General features: G+C 43.0%; 1 protein-coding gene across 3 annotated transcripts in view; it reads right to left on the reverse strand.

Moving 5' to 3' along the window:
- Positions 1-2,810: 2,810 nt before the first annotated feature.
- Positions 2,811-14,160, reverse strand: part of LOC147169165 (uncharacterized) — a 48,638-nt gene continuing 37,288 nt past the window's right edge. For all 3 annotated transcript variants that reach the window (XM_086082023.1, XM_086082025.1, XM_086082024.1), the window contains 28 exons: positions 14,044-14,133; positions 13,915-13,968; positions 12,984-13,091; positions 12,425-12,532; positions 11,475-11,528; positions 11,352-11,405; positions 11,130-11,237; positions 11,011-11,064; positions 10,875-10,928; positions 10,748-10,801; positions 10,596-10,649; positions 10,412-10,519; positions 10,271-10,324; positions 10,094-10,147; positions 9,948-10,001; positions 9,251-9,304; positions 9,058-9,165; positions 8,929-8,982; positions 8,811-8,864; positions 8,634-8,741; positions 8,269-8,322; positions 8,153-8,188; positions 8,029-8,082; positions 7,620-7,950; positions 6,254-6,366; positions 5,608-5,676; positions 5,137-5,370; positions 2,811-3,794 (listed from right to left, as the gene is read on the reverse strand). In XM_086082023.1, the coding sequence (XP_085938149.1) occupies positions 3,648-3,794; positions 5,137-5,370; positions 5,608-5,676; positions 6,254-6,366; positions 7,620-7,950; positions 8,029-8,082; positions 8,153-8,188; positions 8,269-8,322; positions 8,634-8,741; positions 8,811-8,864; positions 8,929-8,982; positions 9,058-9,165; positions 9,251-9,304; positions 9,948-10,001; positions 10,094-10,147; positions 10,271-10,324; positions 10,412-10,519; positions 10,596-10,649; positions 10,748-10,801; positions 10,875-10,928; positions 11,011-11,064; positions 11,130-11,237; positions 11,352-11,405; positions 11,475-11,528; positions 12,425-12,532; positions 12,984-13,091; positions 13,915-13,968; positions 14,044-14,133 (2,478 nt within the window). In that variant the 3' untranslated portion in view covers positions 2,811-3,647. The remainder of the gene's footprint in view (positions 3,795-5,136; positions 5,371-5,607; positions 5,677-6,253; positions 6,367-7,619; positions 7,951-8,028; positions 8,083-8,152; positions 8,189-8,268; positions 8,323-8,633; positions 8,742-8,810; positions 8,865-8,928; positions 8,983-9,057; positions 9,166-9,250; positions 9,305-9,947; positions 10,002-10,093; positions 10,148-10,270; positions 10,325-10,411; positions 10,520-10,595; positions 10,650-10,747; positions 10,802-10,874; positions 10,929-11,010; positions 11,065-11,129; positions 11,238-11,351; positions 11,406-11,474; positions 11,529-12,424; positions 12,533-12,983; positions 13,092-13,914; positions 13,969-14,043; positions 14,134-14,160) is intronic.

Raw genomic sequence — 14,160 nt, forward strand, 5'->3', positions numbered from 1 at the left:
TGCTTGTTATGAGACCACTGATAAATTTAGCTTTACTAACCTTGGTTATTGTTGCGAAGCGACGAGGGATTCGGGCAGATCATTTATTCACACGTAGTTCGTTAGCTCGCTCACATGCTAATATTAGCATTACAGCATTTTGTGTGGAAACTGAGGGGCACATGACTGTAAAAAAAACGAACAAAAAAACAGCAGGATTTGTGTCAAAGTTGTGTCATGAGCATACGTAGGCAGTTAACTAGCGTGCTCGTGTTTTCTAGGTTTACTTTGGTCACATGAAGTTCGCAATGCGAGCCGAGGGTTCTTTGATGTCAAGTTCTGTCAACAGCCAAACTGGCTGCTGCGCTCTTGTGATGGATGAAAACATGTGGATTCATCTAATGGATTCATAATCCACTAAAACACAAAATTATTCAGAATAGCTTATTGCCCAGTGACGGCACAAAATACAATTGCAGACATTTTTGGGCTGGACTTCAAAACTCCATAACCCCTTAAATTGCTTAAAATTGAAACGCCGCCTTTGACAAGTGATGTATAATGTATGGCTGAAAATGGCCTCCGAACAGTCCCGAACGGCGAGTTGTGTTCACTCAAGTGTGTCGCTAGATGTGCTGCAGATGCGCTTAAGACGTCGTGAATGATGAATGAACACGGCTGCGCTGAATGCAAATCACCCTCAGTACCTGCCTTACTCGTATTTCTGAAGGTGGAAATAAAATATGAGTACGACCCACCTATCATGATGAATACCCTTCAATGACGGCGTGCTCCTCGCTCGCCCGACAGGAAGTGACAGGCGCAAGAATAACTCGGCAAGTTTGTAAAATAGCCGTCAAATTGTTAATAACAACGCGCGCACACACATATGCAGTTGTGAACGTCACTACTGCGACGTAGCAAAACAAATTACCATTTCCTGTTCTATTCTACCGTGGCTATTGCTATGCTAATTATTAAGAGCTAACACCGTTATGCTAATCTGTGAATTAGAGAGATTCAATATACAGTATACAATATATATATATATACACAATTACATTTCATCACGAGGTCACGGAATTACATTTGTCGATGAGTGCAACGGCGGCATGACACGGCTAAACGGCCTCCACATTGGCTAAACGTTATCACAAGCTAATGCTGCTAACCCTGATCTGGGGCAACGCTGCAGCTCTTCTTACCTTACGGCTTTTGATGGTGCTTCCAGGCTCCGAAATTTTCTCCAAACAAGCTCATCATGTTTTTTTTGCTGAGACTCCGTGTTGGCAGGGAGATTTTATAAATACGACAAACTGTGACATCACAATACGACACATAAATGTCACAAAAAGTCTACACACTGAAGTCATGATGATCAATACACTGTTTGGAGTAAGTGAAAGAAGCCGCTTCGATTGAGGGTGAATTTTATTTGATTTTTTTTAATGTAATGGCTTGAGCGCCACATCCGGTCTATCATCCCTCCGTACAGGTTTTGAAACTACAACGCTAGGACACAAAGTGCAGTGGTTGGTACTCACAGGTCAAAGGTTAGGATTACAAACAAATTTCCTGTTCATTACCTTTTTTTCTTCAACTTTCTATTTTGAACTCAAACCTGCCTGAATACAAATATTTTCCCCCTCACATTTTCTTCCGTCCTCAATAGAAATAAAGCACAAAAAATGCGAACGAAGGAGACCGTGCGTGTCTGTGAAGTGACCCAAATCAGGCTCGGATTGATGTATTGTCTTGCTCCAAATACAGCCGGATGAAAGTCTGCGCAATAAGACGGGCCGATGTTACGTAATCCTCATGGGGATTCGTTGCTGAAGTTAAATTCCGTTCAAACATTTGTTCAACGAGAAAAAACAAAAAACAAAAACCCTCTTCCATTCCCGGCGGCATCGCACTGGGGGAAAACGTCAGGACATTCGGAAGCAAAATAACAGTCGACCAAGACATCACAAAATGTTAAATTACATTCAAAAGCATGCAGTATTTATTTAGTTTTCTGTAACTGCTAAACAACTTTGAAAATGTTTCTTCTCCTCATTGAGCCATCTCAGGGCATCATTTTGACATTTTATGTCCTCTACAAGCACCATTCAAAGCATGCAGCGATATTTGTGTGTTATGTTATTGAAAGAGTTTTTAAGATTAATACAAAAGTGCTGCTTCCCATCTCAGGGCTTAAGATTTTCATTTTGACTGCTTAACGTAGATCTATGTCCGCCAGATGGTGCGACTCTTGCCCGTTCAAAGTGATGTGATGCTGCTAAAAAAGCAATAATAAAAATAATACAGTCATCATTTTTGGACTACATAGTTTTTCTATGTGTCCACCGGAGGGATTTAAATACAAATTGAAAGCATGCAGCAACATGATGCAATTTTTACTGTCTTTACTGATGTTACATCAATGTTGATGCCTATCATTAAGAGAAATAAACCTTTTGAATTTTTTCACAGTCGTTTTTTGCGTATCCACCAGAGGGTGCCACACTCATTTAAAGCATGCAGCAACATGTCACACATTTTCTTTTTCTTTTTTTAAATTGCAAAAATTATATGGATAGTATTGCCAATCATTAAGCCATGTAAGGCATAATAAAATAAATATTTTTTAATCTGTAGTATTTAGATAATGAATGGATAGTTTTTAGGTTTGCCCACCAGAGAGTGCCCCATTGAAAGCATGCAGTTTTCGAACATAAAAAAAACATGTAATATATACCTATAAAAATCAGTGATACTGCCAAACAAACACGGAGTGATCTCGGAATCTAAAAATACAAAAAAAAAAAAAAAGCAAATAGTCCTGGAAATGACTATTGATGTCAATTTTATAGTTTTTTTTACAGCCGTTTTTGAAAAGGTGCTGTTTTTTGTGGTTGGGGACAAATGAGGGAGGATATTGAATATTTAAATGTACATTATGTACTTCGTTTTTTTTTATTATTAAGACACTTCCCAGTACAAACAATGACAACTTCTAAAAAAAAAAAAAAAAAAAAAACAATAATAAAAAAAATTAGAAAAAAAAAAAACACTTCCCCAATTTCCTTATGTAGACAATAGCACCGTGATGACATCACAACAACACACATGAGCATAACAACGTGGCTTAAAGCTAATAAACAACAGCAATGAGGTTTTTGGCGGGTGAATTTGGGCGAAATACGGCCATTCACGTTTTTTTTGCAGCAGCATGTGAAGGCCACAATCCGTTAGCATCCATCTTTTTTTTGTGTTTGTCCTTATTGGAGTGGCGCGCGAGCTGCAGCCTATCCCAGCTGACTTTGGGTGAGAGGCAGGGCACACCCCGGATCGGTCGCCGGCCAATCGCAGGGCGCTCAAGACAAGCAACCATTCCCACTCATGGACAATTTTAGCGTCTTCAATAAACTTAACATGCGTTTTTGGAATGCGGGACGAAGCCGGAGAAAACCCAAAACAGGAAGGGTGGAGCTCCGATTGGCGTGTTAACCACGAGACCGCCGTGCTGCCTTATCAGTAAGCAATAAAGTATAAATACGACGAGGCGCCCGCTCGGAGTCTTGGAAGTAGTTTGTTTTTCTTTTCCCTGCACGTTGAAAGAGTCAGTCAGTTTTGCTCTTTTTTTTTTTCTTTTGGTTCCGTCCCATCCGCGTCGTCCGGAAGGTTTAACCGCCAAAGCAGACGGGCCCGACCTGGAAGCCGAACTTCTGGCCTGCGTTGCCGAAGTCGCTCACCGCCACGTCGACGACGGGCAGCGCCGACGACTGGGGGGCGTCCATTTCCAACACCGTCCTCTCCTGCCCCGAGCGCGTCTGGGACGGAAGAAGCGCCATCAAGCAAGGTTTGTTTTTTGGGGGGGGGGGCAGGAATGAGATCTTCACAAGGACAGCACAGTTTGGAAAGTTTGGAAATAAAGCTTCTGATACGAGTCACGTTTCCATCCAATTGTTTCGTAATTTTTCAGCTCATTTACTGAAATTGCGCAAAATGAAAATGTTCTTCTTTTGCGAATATTGAGAGGGGACTCCGCCGCTGTAGGTGGCGCTATACACCATGAGAGATGTGATCCACCAGGAATTTCAAAGAAGAAGAAGCCCAGGAAGCGACTGCGCCGTGCAACGACGTCGTATGAGTTTGCTTTTGTCATTCTTGATCAACCGTAGCGGTTTTTGTTTTTTTGCTGTTTTCCATCTAAAATTGCATAAATATTCGCTTCTTTAACCCGTTAAGGCCTGAAGCGCCCGGCAAAACATGCCTCTAAAAGCTAAGGGTGACTTTTGAGAAGCTGAACTTTTCCTGGCAATTCAACAATATTAAAAAATAATTCATATCTCAGCTGCTGAAGCAGATAGAAACATCATTCCAAAAAGTTTATTACTATAAACCTTCAATATAATTTTTTTTTAAATCAACAAACAAATGTCGCATCTGCCGGTACAGAACTCCAAATATATTTACCTTCATAACTGGAGCGCAGTCGTAATAACCTCGGTGGATCGAGTGCTAATTATTCGCCGTTACAAAGCCGTCAACATTTTCAACATCCTCATTGTCTACAAACATATTTCATAAAAACATGTCACTGTCGTTACACTGATTGGAATTCCTCCCGCGCCGTTGTCAATTGCGGCATTTTTTTTCATAACTCCCGCGAATCTGCGTCAACCATAAACGCTCCAATAAAAATTCTAGGACGTGCTACGAGGCCCACGTCGCCCGATCGTGCGTATTCGGATGCGTTTTATCGGCTAAGAAACCAAGAATTGGTCAAATGACATAACCCGTGTTTCCATAGCCAAAATTTGCATTTTCCTTTTTTTCCGATACACTTCAAGCGCAAAAACTTTTTTTGCGAATTTTGAGCCCTTTTTCAAATTTCTAGAGTTTGCAGTTTTATTTTTGCATTTCTTAAAAATGCAAATAAAAAATGGGTGGATGGAAACCCCACTACGGTTTGGGCATGTGCAGAAGAGCGACAGTGGACAAATCGGGATGTCGGAGGTCAAAGAGGAGGCCGAGATGCGAAGGAGAGGGAGATATGGAAAGAGATGATTGGCTGTGGGCAAAGAGGAGGAAGAGGAAGGAGAGGAAGAAGAGGAAGGAGAGGAAGAAGAGGAAGGAGAGGAAGGAGCGTCAGCGCGTTTCCCCGCTCACCTGACAGCCGTCGTAAAGGGCGCGGATGTAGTGCGCATTCTCGTGCGTCAGCTCCTCGCCGTCGCCGCCGCGGAAACGCAGCGCCGACCGGTAGCCGCCGACTTCGCCGTTCAGCCAGGCGGCGGAGTTGAGGCAGTGGTACGTGAACGTCTGCCTGACCGTCACGCTCAGCAGCTTGAGGAAGTTCATCTGCACCACGGCCACCGGAACGCCGTCCACGCCGGTGTATGAGAACTGGGGGGGGGGGGGGGGGCGAAGAAGGGAAGAGCACATTTTCAGGCGGAATCGGCAGGGACGGCGGAATCCTCAAATTCACGTGTACACTCCGTGACCAGTTTATAAACATTTAAAAAAAACATATTCTGCTGGTCTTTGTGAAAGTTTCACATACAGAATGGAGGGCTGATGTGATTCAACTTGGCCTCAAGTTTTCACAAGTGTGTTCAATACATTATAAACATCACCGTGTACCTTTTTTCCTTTCCGGAATTTACTGTACCAGGTGCCGGGCTTCTCCCCTTTCCACCCGGCCAGCTTCACCTGATGGTAAACACAAAGTCCATTTAGTACCTCAGACTTTAGAAGCCATGAACTCATTTGCTCCCAAAAAACATATAAATACGTTCTATTTCAAATATTACCATGCTCCCAAAGACATATTTATACGTTTTTTCTAAAAAAAAAAAAAAAAACGATTTAATGCTATGCTATATATATATATATATATATATATATATATATATATATATAGCATAGCATTAATTTTTTTTATATATATATATATAGCATAGCATTAAAAAAATTTTTTTTTTTAGAAAAAACGTATAAATAATATATATATATATATATATAGCAAAAAAATTATAGGCATTAAAAAGTGTGTATATATATATATATATATATATATACACTTTTTTTCCTGATGAAAGAAGAGACTCTGCTCTTTCTTTTGGTTGGTTCAATGTTTTTATAGCAATATAACACAATATTCTGTGGGCCTTGCCAAATCAGTAAAAATCCAGTAAAAACAGCCGGGAGCAAAGGGGGTTGCGTGCGTCTGTGAAAATGGCTGCGAGTGAATGAGTTAAGTTCCTTGAGATGCAGAGGTCAAACTCACCGACTGAAATTTCTTGTCCGGGTCGAGACACGTCTCACCCTGAGCGGTGAAGTTGCAAAACACCTTGAAGGAGTCTCGGTGGCAGCCCTGGTTGGGGTCGATCCAGTACTCACCTGGAGGAGTTTCGATACGGTTCACTTAAAAGCACTGAACTACTACGTAGACTACTTTTGAGTCAGACAAGATACTTGCAGACCCTGCCAATGTGTCGAGTGCTGCAGAGGCGGGAAGTTGGAAGTAAGCCTAAGACCCAATTCACTCTTGACTGCGGAACCGACGCGGTGCGTTTTCCGCACGGCGTCCGCACGGACTGCAATTCGCACCGGAAATCTGCAGCCGCCAGATCACAAGATCGCGGGGGTTCACGGTGGAGTTGAGTTGAGTTCAAGTGTTTAACAACCCGTGTATATCGAGTCCTGTTGGTAAACAATAGCCTGCTGTCACATCGATATGTTTTTGGACATTATTTCTACCATGGCGAAGTACGTCGTTTTGTGTTAAAATAATGTTATTTTGTCATGTTTAATTTTTATTTTTTTTAATTTATTATTTTTATTTTTTTTATAAGAGCTCAGTATTGTTCATTCGGAAATGTCATCATCATTGCTCTTTTATTTTATTATTTTTATTTTTTATTATTATTTTTTTTTTTGTGTGTGTGTGTGTGGGTGAGTATGTGTATGTGCGTGCGTGCGTGCGTGCGTGCGTGTATTTGTTAGCTCACAAGAAAACCTATTAGAAAAAATCTCATACCGTTCACCTACGTCATGTTTAATTTATGATGAGCTTGTTTTTTGTCTTAAACTCATGTCATACTATGTAGTTAGCTCGCTTCCCACACAGAAACAAAAACGAGTTCGCAAACGGTTTTATTTTGAAATATACCAAATATATCTATCACGATGCCGACGCTCGACTTCCTGTCCCGGGCTCGTGTAATTTCTTCAGCTTCATGAAAATCCGCATGCGCCGTCCGTCCGGATCAAATCGAATGGCTTGCGAAAAACCTTCCGCAGCGCCGCATCCATTCCGCAGCTGCATTCGCACCGCAAATGCAGCTGGTGCGAATTGACACGCAGACTCGAATGCTTTCTTTTCCTTGCGGCGGCCGCACGGAAAACGCACCGCGTCCGTTCCGCAGTCAGTGTCAATCGGGCGTGAAAACTTCCAAGTTTCAAGCAAGTCGTACTTTACTGCGATATCAATCAAGGAAGTCATTTATTCACCTTCTTTTGACTCTATTTTGTCTGGTCAGGTCTTTCATATGTTTTATGGAAAAGTCCCAAATCGGGAGTCCGGAAATAAATAACAGCCCAAAATTGCAGACTTCATTTTGATGAACAGATGACACAGAATGTAGAAGTACCGTTGGGAAGTTCTGGACTGAGTAGCCAGAGCTCCTTGCAGGAGCGGGCGGGGCTGTGGTACGTCCCCTGGGGGGTGCGCAGGCCCTCCACCTCCACCTTCATGGAGGACAGCGAGGCGAACACCTCCTCCATGCCTTGACCGTCATTCTTGCCGTTGGTGCGAGCGTCCGACTCGGCCCGGTCCCCCTGGTCCCCCTGAATCCACTCCTCGTCGTCCTCCTCCTCACTGCCACCCGCGATCTCGTCCTCGCCTTCCAAAACCGCACCGTCCAGGACGTGAGTTCGCCTCGGCCTCCCTCGATCCGGCAGCGGTGTGACCGCCGGGTGTCCCTGAGGGTTTCAATTCTCAAAGTGTTAATTGAGGAAATATTTGTTTTGTTTTTTTAAATAATATTTTACAGTACTCACGGGGGGTCCTGGAGGTCCTGCGGGTCCAGTGTCTCCTCGGGGTCCAATCGAACCCTAGGTTCGCAAAACTCATTCGTTTAGTGCAGGTGTTTAAGACACTGTCAAGTTAGCAAAAGACCCTTACCGGATTTCCTTTCGAACCCTTTATACCGAGAGTTCCCTGCAAAGGACAGACAAACGGACGGCTGATCCACAACTCGACCTTACGATGCATACTTAAATCTGAAGAATTGTACTCACAGAGAGACCCGTGGGGCCAGGGGGGCCGTGAGGACCCGGAGAGCCAACGGGGCCCTGAGATTAAACAAAAAAACCAAACAGCAGTCAATCACCATTGGGTACCTTTCAAGACCAAGACTGAAGACCATGTGATCATAACATTGAGAAGTTTAGACCGAGTCGCGACTAATTTGAGAAATTGAGACGAGTAAAGACTAAACTTTGAGGAGTCAAGACCAAGTCAAAACCAACACACGTGAACCAATTCTTATTCTGGGGAACAGTTTTAAAAATGATGACATTCGCAGTTTTGGTCTTGATTCATCTTGACAGGCAAGACCAAGACCTGCAAGTGAAGTTGCCAATCAGGTTCGTGTTTTCAGTACCTCATCTCCTTTTGTACCCAGCAGTCCCTGATTTCCTGGCAGCCCTCGGTCCCCCTTCTCTCCGATGTCCCCCGGGGGTCCGATCAAACCTATGAGGCCTCCATGACCCTGTGGCACACGTCGGATTGAGTTCACGTGGACCGTTTTGTCGATGTGCGCCGTCAATCTTCAACTCACCTTGTCTCCGATTTTTCCATGGTCTCCTTTTAGTCCGATTAATCCTGGTGGACCCTGAAAGATATGGTGGTGGTAAATGGAACGATGTAGAAAAGAAGTGTGATCGAAACAATCTTACCATCGGACCAGGTGGTCCCGTCTGGCCAGTTGGTCCAGATAGGCCTTGTTCTCCCTGACAAAAAAAAAAAAAGAAACGATTGACAAATTTAACAATTGCACAAATGTATTTCTTGATCGGGTGACTTACAGCAGGACCAGGAATCCCTCTGAGACCTTGTGGACCGGCCTTTCCGGATTGGCCTTGACGGCCCACCGGCCCTATTTTTCCAACGGGACCCTCAATTCCAGGAGCACCCTGACATGAGCACAAAGTGACAAACTGTTAAAAAGATGTGAACTTTTCCCAAGTTGTGATTGAAGAACCGCTTTTTGGTGCCTACCTTGGCTCCTTTAAGGCCTTCTTTTCCGTCTTTCCCAGCTTTGCCCAAGTGGCCCTGAAGAGGGACATTATAGAAATGCGAAGATTTCACTGAGGCAAGACTTTTTTAGGAGTTAAGGCCAGGTCAAGACCAAGACTTCATAAGTCAAACAAAATTTTGCAGAGTTGGAGCAAAGTCATGACCTCGACTTTGGGACGTCAAGACCAAGTCAAGAATATGTGTTTGAGGTGCGAGTCAAGGCAAAGTCATGACCAAGACTTTAAGAAGAAAGGAAAAGAGTCAAGACCAAGACTTTGGCCAGTTCATCAAAAGTCAAGACCAAGACTTTGGCCAGTTCATCAAAAGTCAAGACCAAGACTTTGGCCAGTTCATCAAAAGTCAAGACCAAGACTTTGGCCAGTTCATCAAAAGTCAAGACCAAGACTTTGGCCAGTTCATCAAAAGTCAAGACCAAGACTTTGGCCAGTTCATCAAAAGTCAAGACCAAGACTTTGGAGCGTTAAGACAAAGTAAATAATATTTATTTGAGGAGTTAGGACCAAGTCAAGACCAAAACTTGGGGGATTTCAGACTTTAGACATCATCGAGACCAGGCCCAAGAGGATCTACCTTATCATCCAAGTGTCTCCCTAATTAAATCTGGAGTGTTTCATTTTTAATGTCAGCTTAGATTCAAGGTTGAAAAATTTTAACCCACCCTTCGGCCAGGAGGACCTAGTGGTCCTGGTTCTCCCGCTGCTCCTGGTGGTCCCTGGGAAACAGAGAATGAATGAAGAAAACAGGTTATACTATCAGTCATACAATTTTTTTTAAATAGATTTAACACGTAGGATTTGCACGCACAGATTTTCCAGGCTCTCCGGTGTCTCCTTTAGACCCGGGAAGGCCGTCAACGCCCTGACAGGACATCAAACATCTTTCAGTGATGACAGCATTTAAATGTATCCGCATGGAAATCAGTGATTGTGAGGATGGTGTTCATGAGTGGCTCGGATGTAGAAAAGGGGCGGGTCCACTCACGTTGGGTCCAGCCTCCCCTTGCTGTCCCAGGTCCCCAGTGACACCAATCGGACCCTGAGACCAGAGCAGTCCTATTATAACATGTTTTGCTGTTGAATATATTTCCCGAATGGTTTTTGAGGGGGTTCGATGGCGACTCACCGCATTGCCCTTGGCCCCGTCCTCCCCTTGGGTGCCTCGGGAACCCGGTGGACCAGCTGCTCCCGATAGACCAGTATCTCCTTTTTCCCCGTGGTCACCCGTCTCACCCTAAGGTACCAAAGAAGACGGACGTAAAAGGGCCGGTTCTGACAAAGTATGAGATACGAATCGAACTCAAACTCGCCATTTTCCCCGCAAAACCCACTGGGCCGGGATCACCTGATTCGCCGTCCTCGCCCTAGGTGAGAGACGAATGAAGGGATATCGTAAAAAGAAGCGAGGGTTGGAATGTAGACCACTGAATGGGAAGTGACCTAAAGCAAGTGTAATCATGACCTTTTCTCCGACCACACCGGGCTGTCCAACCATACCCTGCCGACCCGTGGGTCCCTGCATAAAACACAAAACTCATCGGAACCCAATCCATTGAAATGTATTGAAACGTACGTAGGACGTTCCGTACCAGTCCTCCGATTGGTCCTTGAGAACCCGCGGGCCCTTGTTGCCCAGGTGGACCCTAAAAAGCAGACCTCCAAATGAATGAGAGAGAGAAATGTACGGGTACGTGTGATGGAGAAAGAAAATGGCTGCCAGCTCACCATCAGCCCAGCATGTCCGCTCTCGCCTTTTTCACCAGGAAGGCCCGGCATGCCCTTGAAATGAGAAACATCGAAGCATCGTCCGCTACACGCGTCCCGATTGGCCGTGCGTGACTCACCTGTAATCCTATTGGTCCTCTCAAACCCTTGAAGCCACGAAGTCCCTCGTCTCCTTTGGGTCCGTACATTCCCTGCTGGCCCCGGGGCCCTACCTCCCCGTCTTGACCCTGGAGAACACACAGGAAGTTGTCCAACGGGCAGCGTCACAATTGTTGGCCTTTCATCCCAAATCCTCTGGTTTTTGCTTTGACCCGGTGCAACATCGACACGAGCCGACTCACAGGAAGTCCCGGTTGTCCGAGGGGCCCCTGAGTACCAGTGGGTCCTGCAGGTCCCTGCGGAGACATGATCCAAGGTGTTATATGTTTATGGCGGCCATGTTGAGTGTGTCGTTGGAGACTCACAGCTTCGCCTTTGTCGCCTTTACTTCCTTTCTGGCCTGGTCCTCCTTGCTCGCCCTGCAGATACAAAACTTGTTATTACCATTTAACGCCTTACATTTTCTTCTAACGTCATGTTGTTGTCATTTAACTCATTCCCTCGCAGCCATTTTCACTGAAGCAACCCCCTTCGCTCCCGGCCGGCTGCTTTACTGGATTTTGACTGATTTTGCAAGGCCCACAGAATATTGTGTTCTATCGCTATAAAAACACGGGGATTGATTAGACTATTTTTTCATCAGGAAAAAGAAGTGTATCTGTCTCTGTTTTGCAGCAATTAGCATTGGAATATATCTTAAGTTTCATCATTATTCACAAATCTGTTTAAAACAGTGGGGGGAAGGGCTTTTTGCAACATGGCCCTGGTTGATCTCTTATACTCTGCTGCCACTTGCTGGCCATAAAAAAAAAAAACTACCATTGCTTCAACTGTTCATCAAAGCCTTCTGTATGCTCTTGCAAAAAAACAACAACAAAACAAATAAATATATAAATATGTCGTTGGGAGCATGGTAATATACAAAATAGAACGTATTTATGCGTTTTTTGGAGCAAATGAGTTAATAAAAAAACTACATACTATCTGATAATGGATGGATGATAGTGGGACAGTAATTCTGTGATATCGAGGCTTAGATTGTTCCAACATGGGGCCTCATTTCCCGCTTTTTGGAGATACCAGAACCTTAAGAGAAGTACAACCATCAACTTTTGCTCGTCCCAGAGATTTAAAGACTACCTTAGAATAGGAATTTATTCACCTATGCCATTTACACAAAATCCAGTGAAGTGGAAGCATCTGGTGTGATGTACAAAATTGTTTTTGTATAGCGACTTTCTTTTGGCGTGACAGGGTGGGACGGGACAGGTGAGTCGGGTGTTAAACGTCCCACCGCAGCCCTGGTTTTGATTACCTTGTCTCCATCATCTCCTGCGGGTCCTGGAGGGCCTGTCGCTCCGAGCATGCCCACTGGTCCCTGTTCTCCATCCTGACCTGCTGGTCCAATTGGACCTTTCTCACCCTAGGACAAACATGCACAATTGGCCAGAATAAGCGCCTTTTCAAATCATCTAATTCTTGCCAACATTTTTTTTTTTTTTACTTTAAATCATTACAAAATAAGCAAAAAATATGGATATTCAATATGGATATAAACTTCTTTTTTTTTTTTTTTAATAAATTGAATTTTTTTCTCTCACTGATGTCAAGTTAAACAAATGCAAAGGGAAAAAGTATCGTGAACAATCAAATGTTCTACCTGAAATTCATAACATAATTGTAAGCACCGAGAGTCCAAAAAAGATAATTCTATTCTTTAAATGAATAGCCCAACTAATTGGTTATCGGAATTTTATTCTTCCAAATATCAGAATCAGCATTGGCCTAAAAAATTTTTTTCTATTAGTCAGGCCCAAGTAAGCACAACAGTAAAGATTTTTTTTTAAGGTATTAATTGCAAATCTAAATCTTACAGGTTCTCCCTTCTCTCCCATTGGTCCTGGTCCTCCAATGGGTCCAGCCCGTCCCGGCTGTCCAATGGCACCGGCCGACCCGGGGGGGCCTCTCTCGGCGGACGGCCCCTACACGAACAGGAACAAATGCTGTTCAGGTTCAATTGAATCGCTTTTTTAAAAAATGATTTGATTTGTAATAACGGCCAGATCATGTGACATAAAACAAAACGTTAAAAACCATGTATGTGTGTAATATAGCTTTTTTTGTGTAAATTCTAATTATAATAATATATAATTATAATTACTTATTTAATGTCTTAATGCTTTTAAATGTAGATGTAATACTGTTGATTTTACATTATTTTTTATTTTATTATGTAAATTAATCCACATAAATTTTTTAAAATGTAAATATATAATTGTTTATTTTACTTTTTATTGTACTATTCACAATACACTTGACTATTTAAGAACAAATACAATATTTAAAATAAAATTGTTAAATGCATGTGAAAAGTGTTTGCAATTCAATTCAATCAATTAAGTTGCTATTTTATGATTTATTTATTTATAAAATAAAACTAACAAATTTTTTAAATTTCTGTTATTGATACTTAACTGATTTTTTTTTTACAGTTTTACTTTATGAATTACAATAAATGTATAAACCAATTATTTGATAACAAATTAAAAACTGCTGTGGACGTAATATTGTAATTAAAAAAACATGACTATTTCATTATTTATTATTAATCAATACACCAATTAATTAATGAGAGAAATTACTTCATTTTATTTATCCAATTAAAACAAACAAACACATACCCTACAAATATGAGCTAACTCTTGATAATATCAAAGCACGGCGGGCTGAAGTGAAGAACGGAGTGACCAGTGAGTGACCCCGTAAACCATGCTTTGCCCCCCGCCCATTTATGCGGTAACTTACGTTGGCGCCGGGTGCACCAGAGGGTCCCGCGCTTCCTTTCAGACCTTGAGGCCCCTAAGAACACGAAACTTATGGTCACTGTATTTGAAATCGTATCGACTATTCAGTAACGTGAGTCGTTTGTGTTACCATAGCGCCAGAAGCACCTCTGCTCCCCCTGAACCCCTTCAAACCCGGGGGTCCGTTCTTCCCCATAGTTCCGGGTAATCCAGGATCGCCCTGAGGACCAAGCAAACCAACAGAAGA

The sequence above is a fragment of the Leptonotus elevatus genome, chromosome 8 (assembly GCF_054856555.1).
Source record: "Leptonotus elevatus isolate MCC_2025b chromosome 8, RoL_Lele_1.0, whole genome shotgun sequence".
NCBI classification, from domain to species: domain Eukaryota; kingdom Metazoa; phylum Chordata; class Actinopteri; order Syngnathiformes; family Syngnathidae; genus Leptonotus; species Leptonotus elevatus.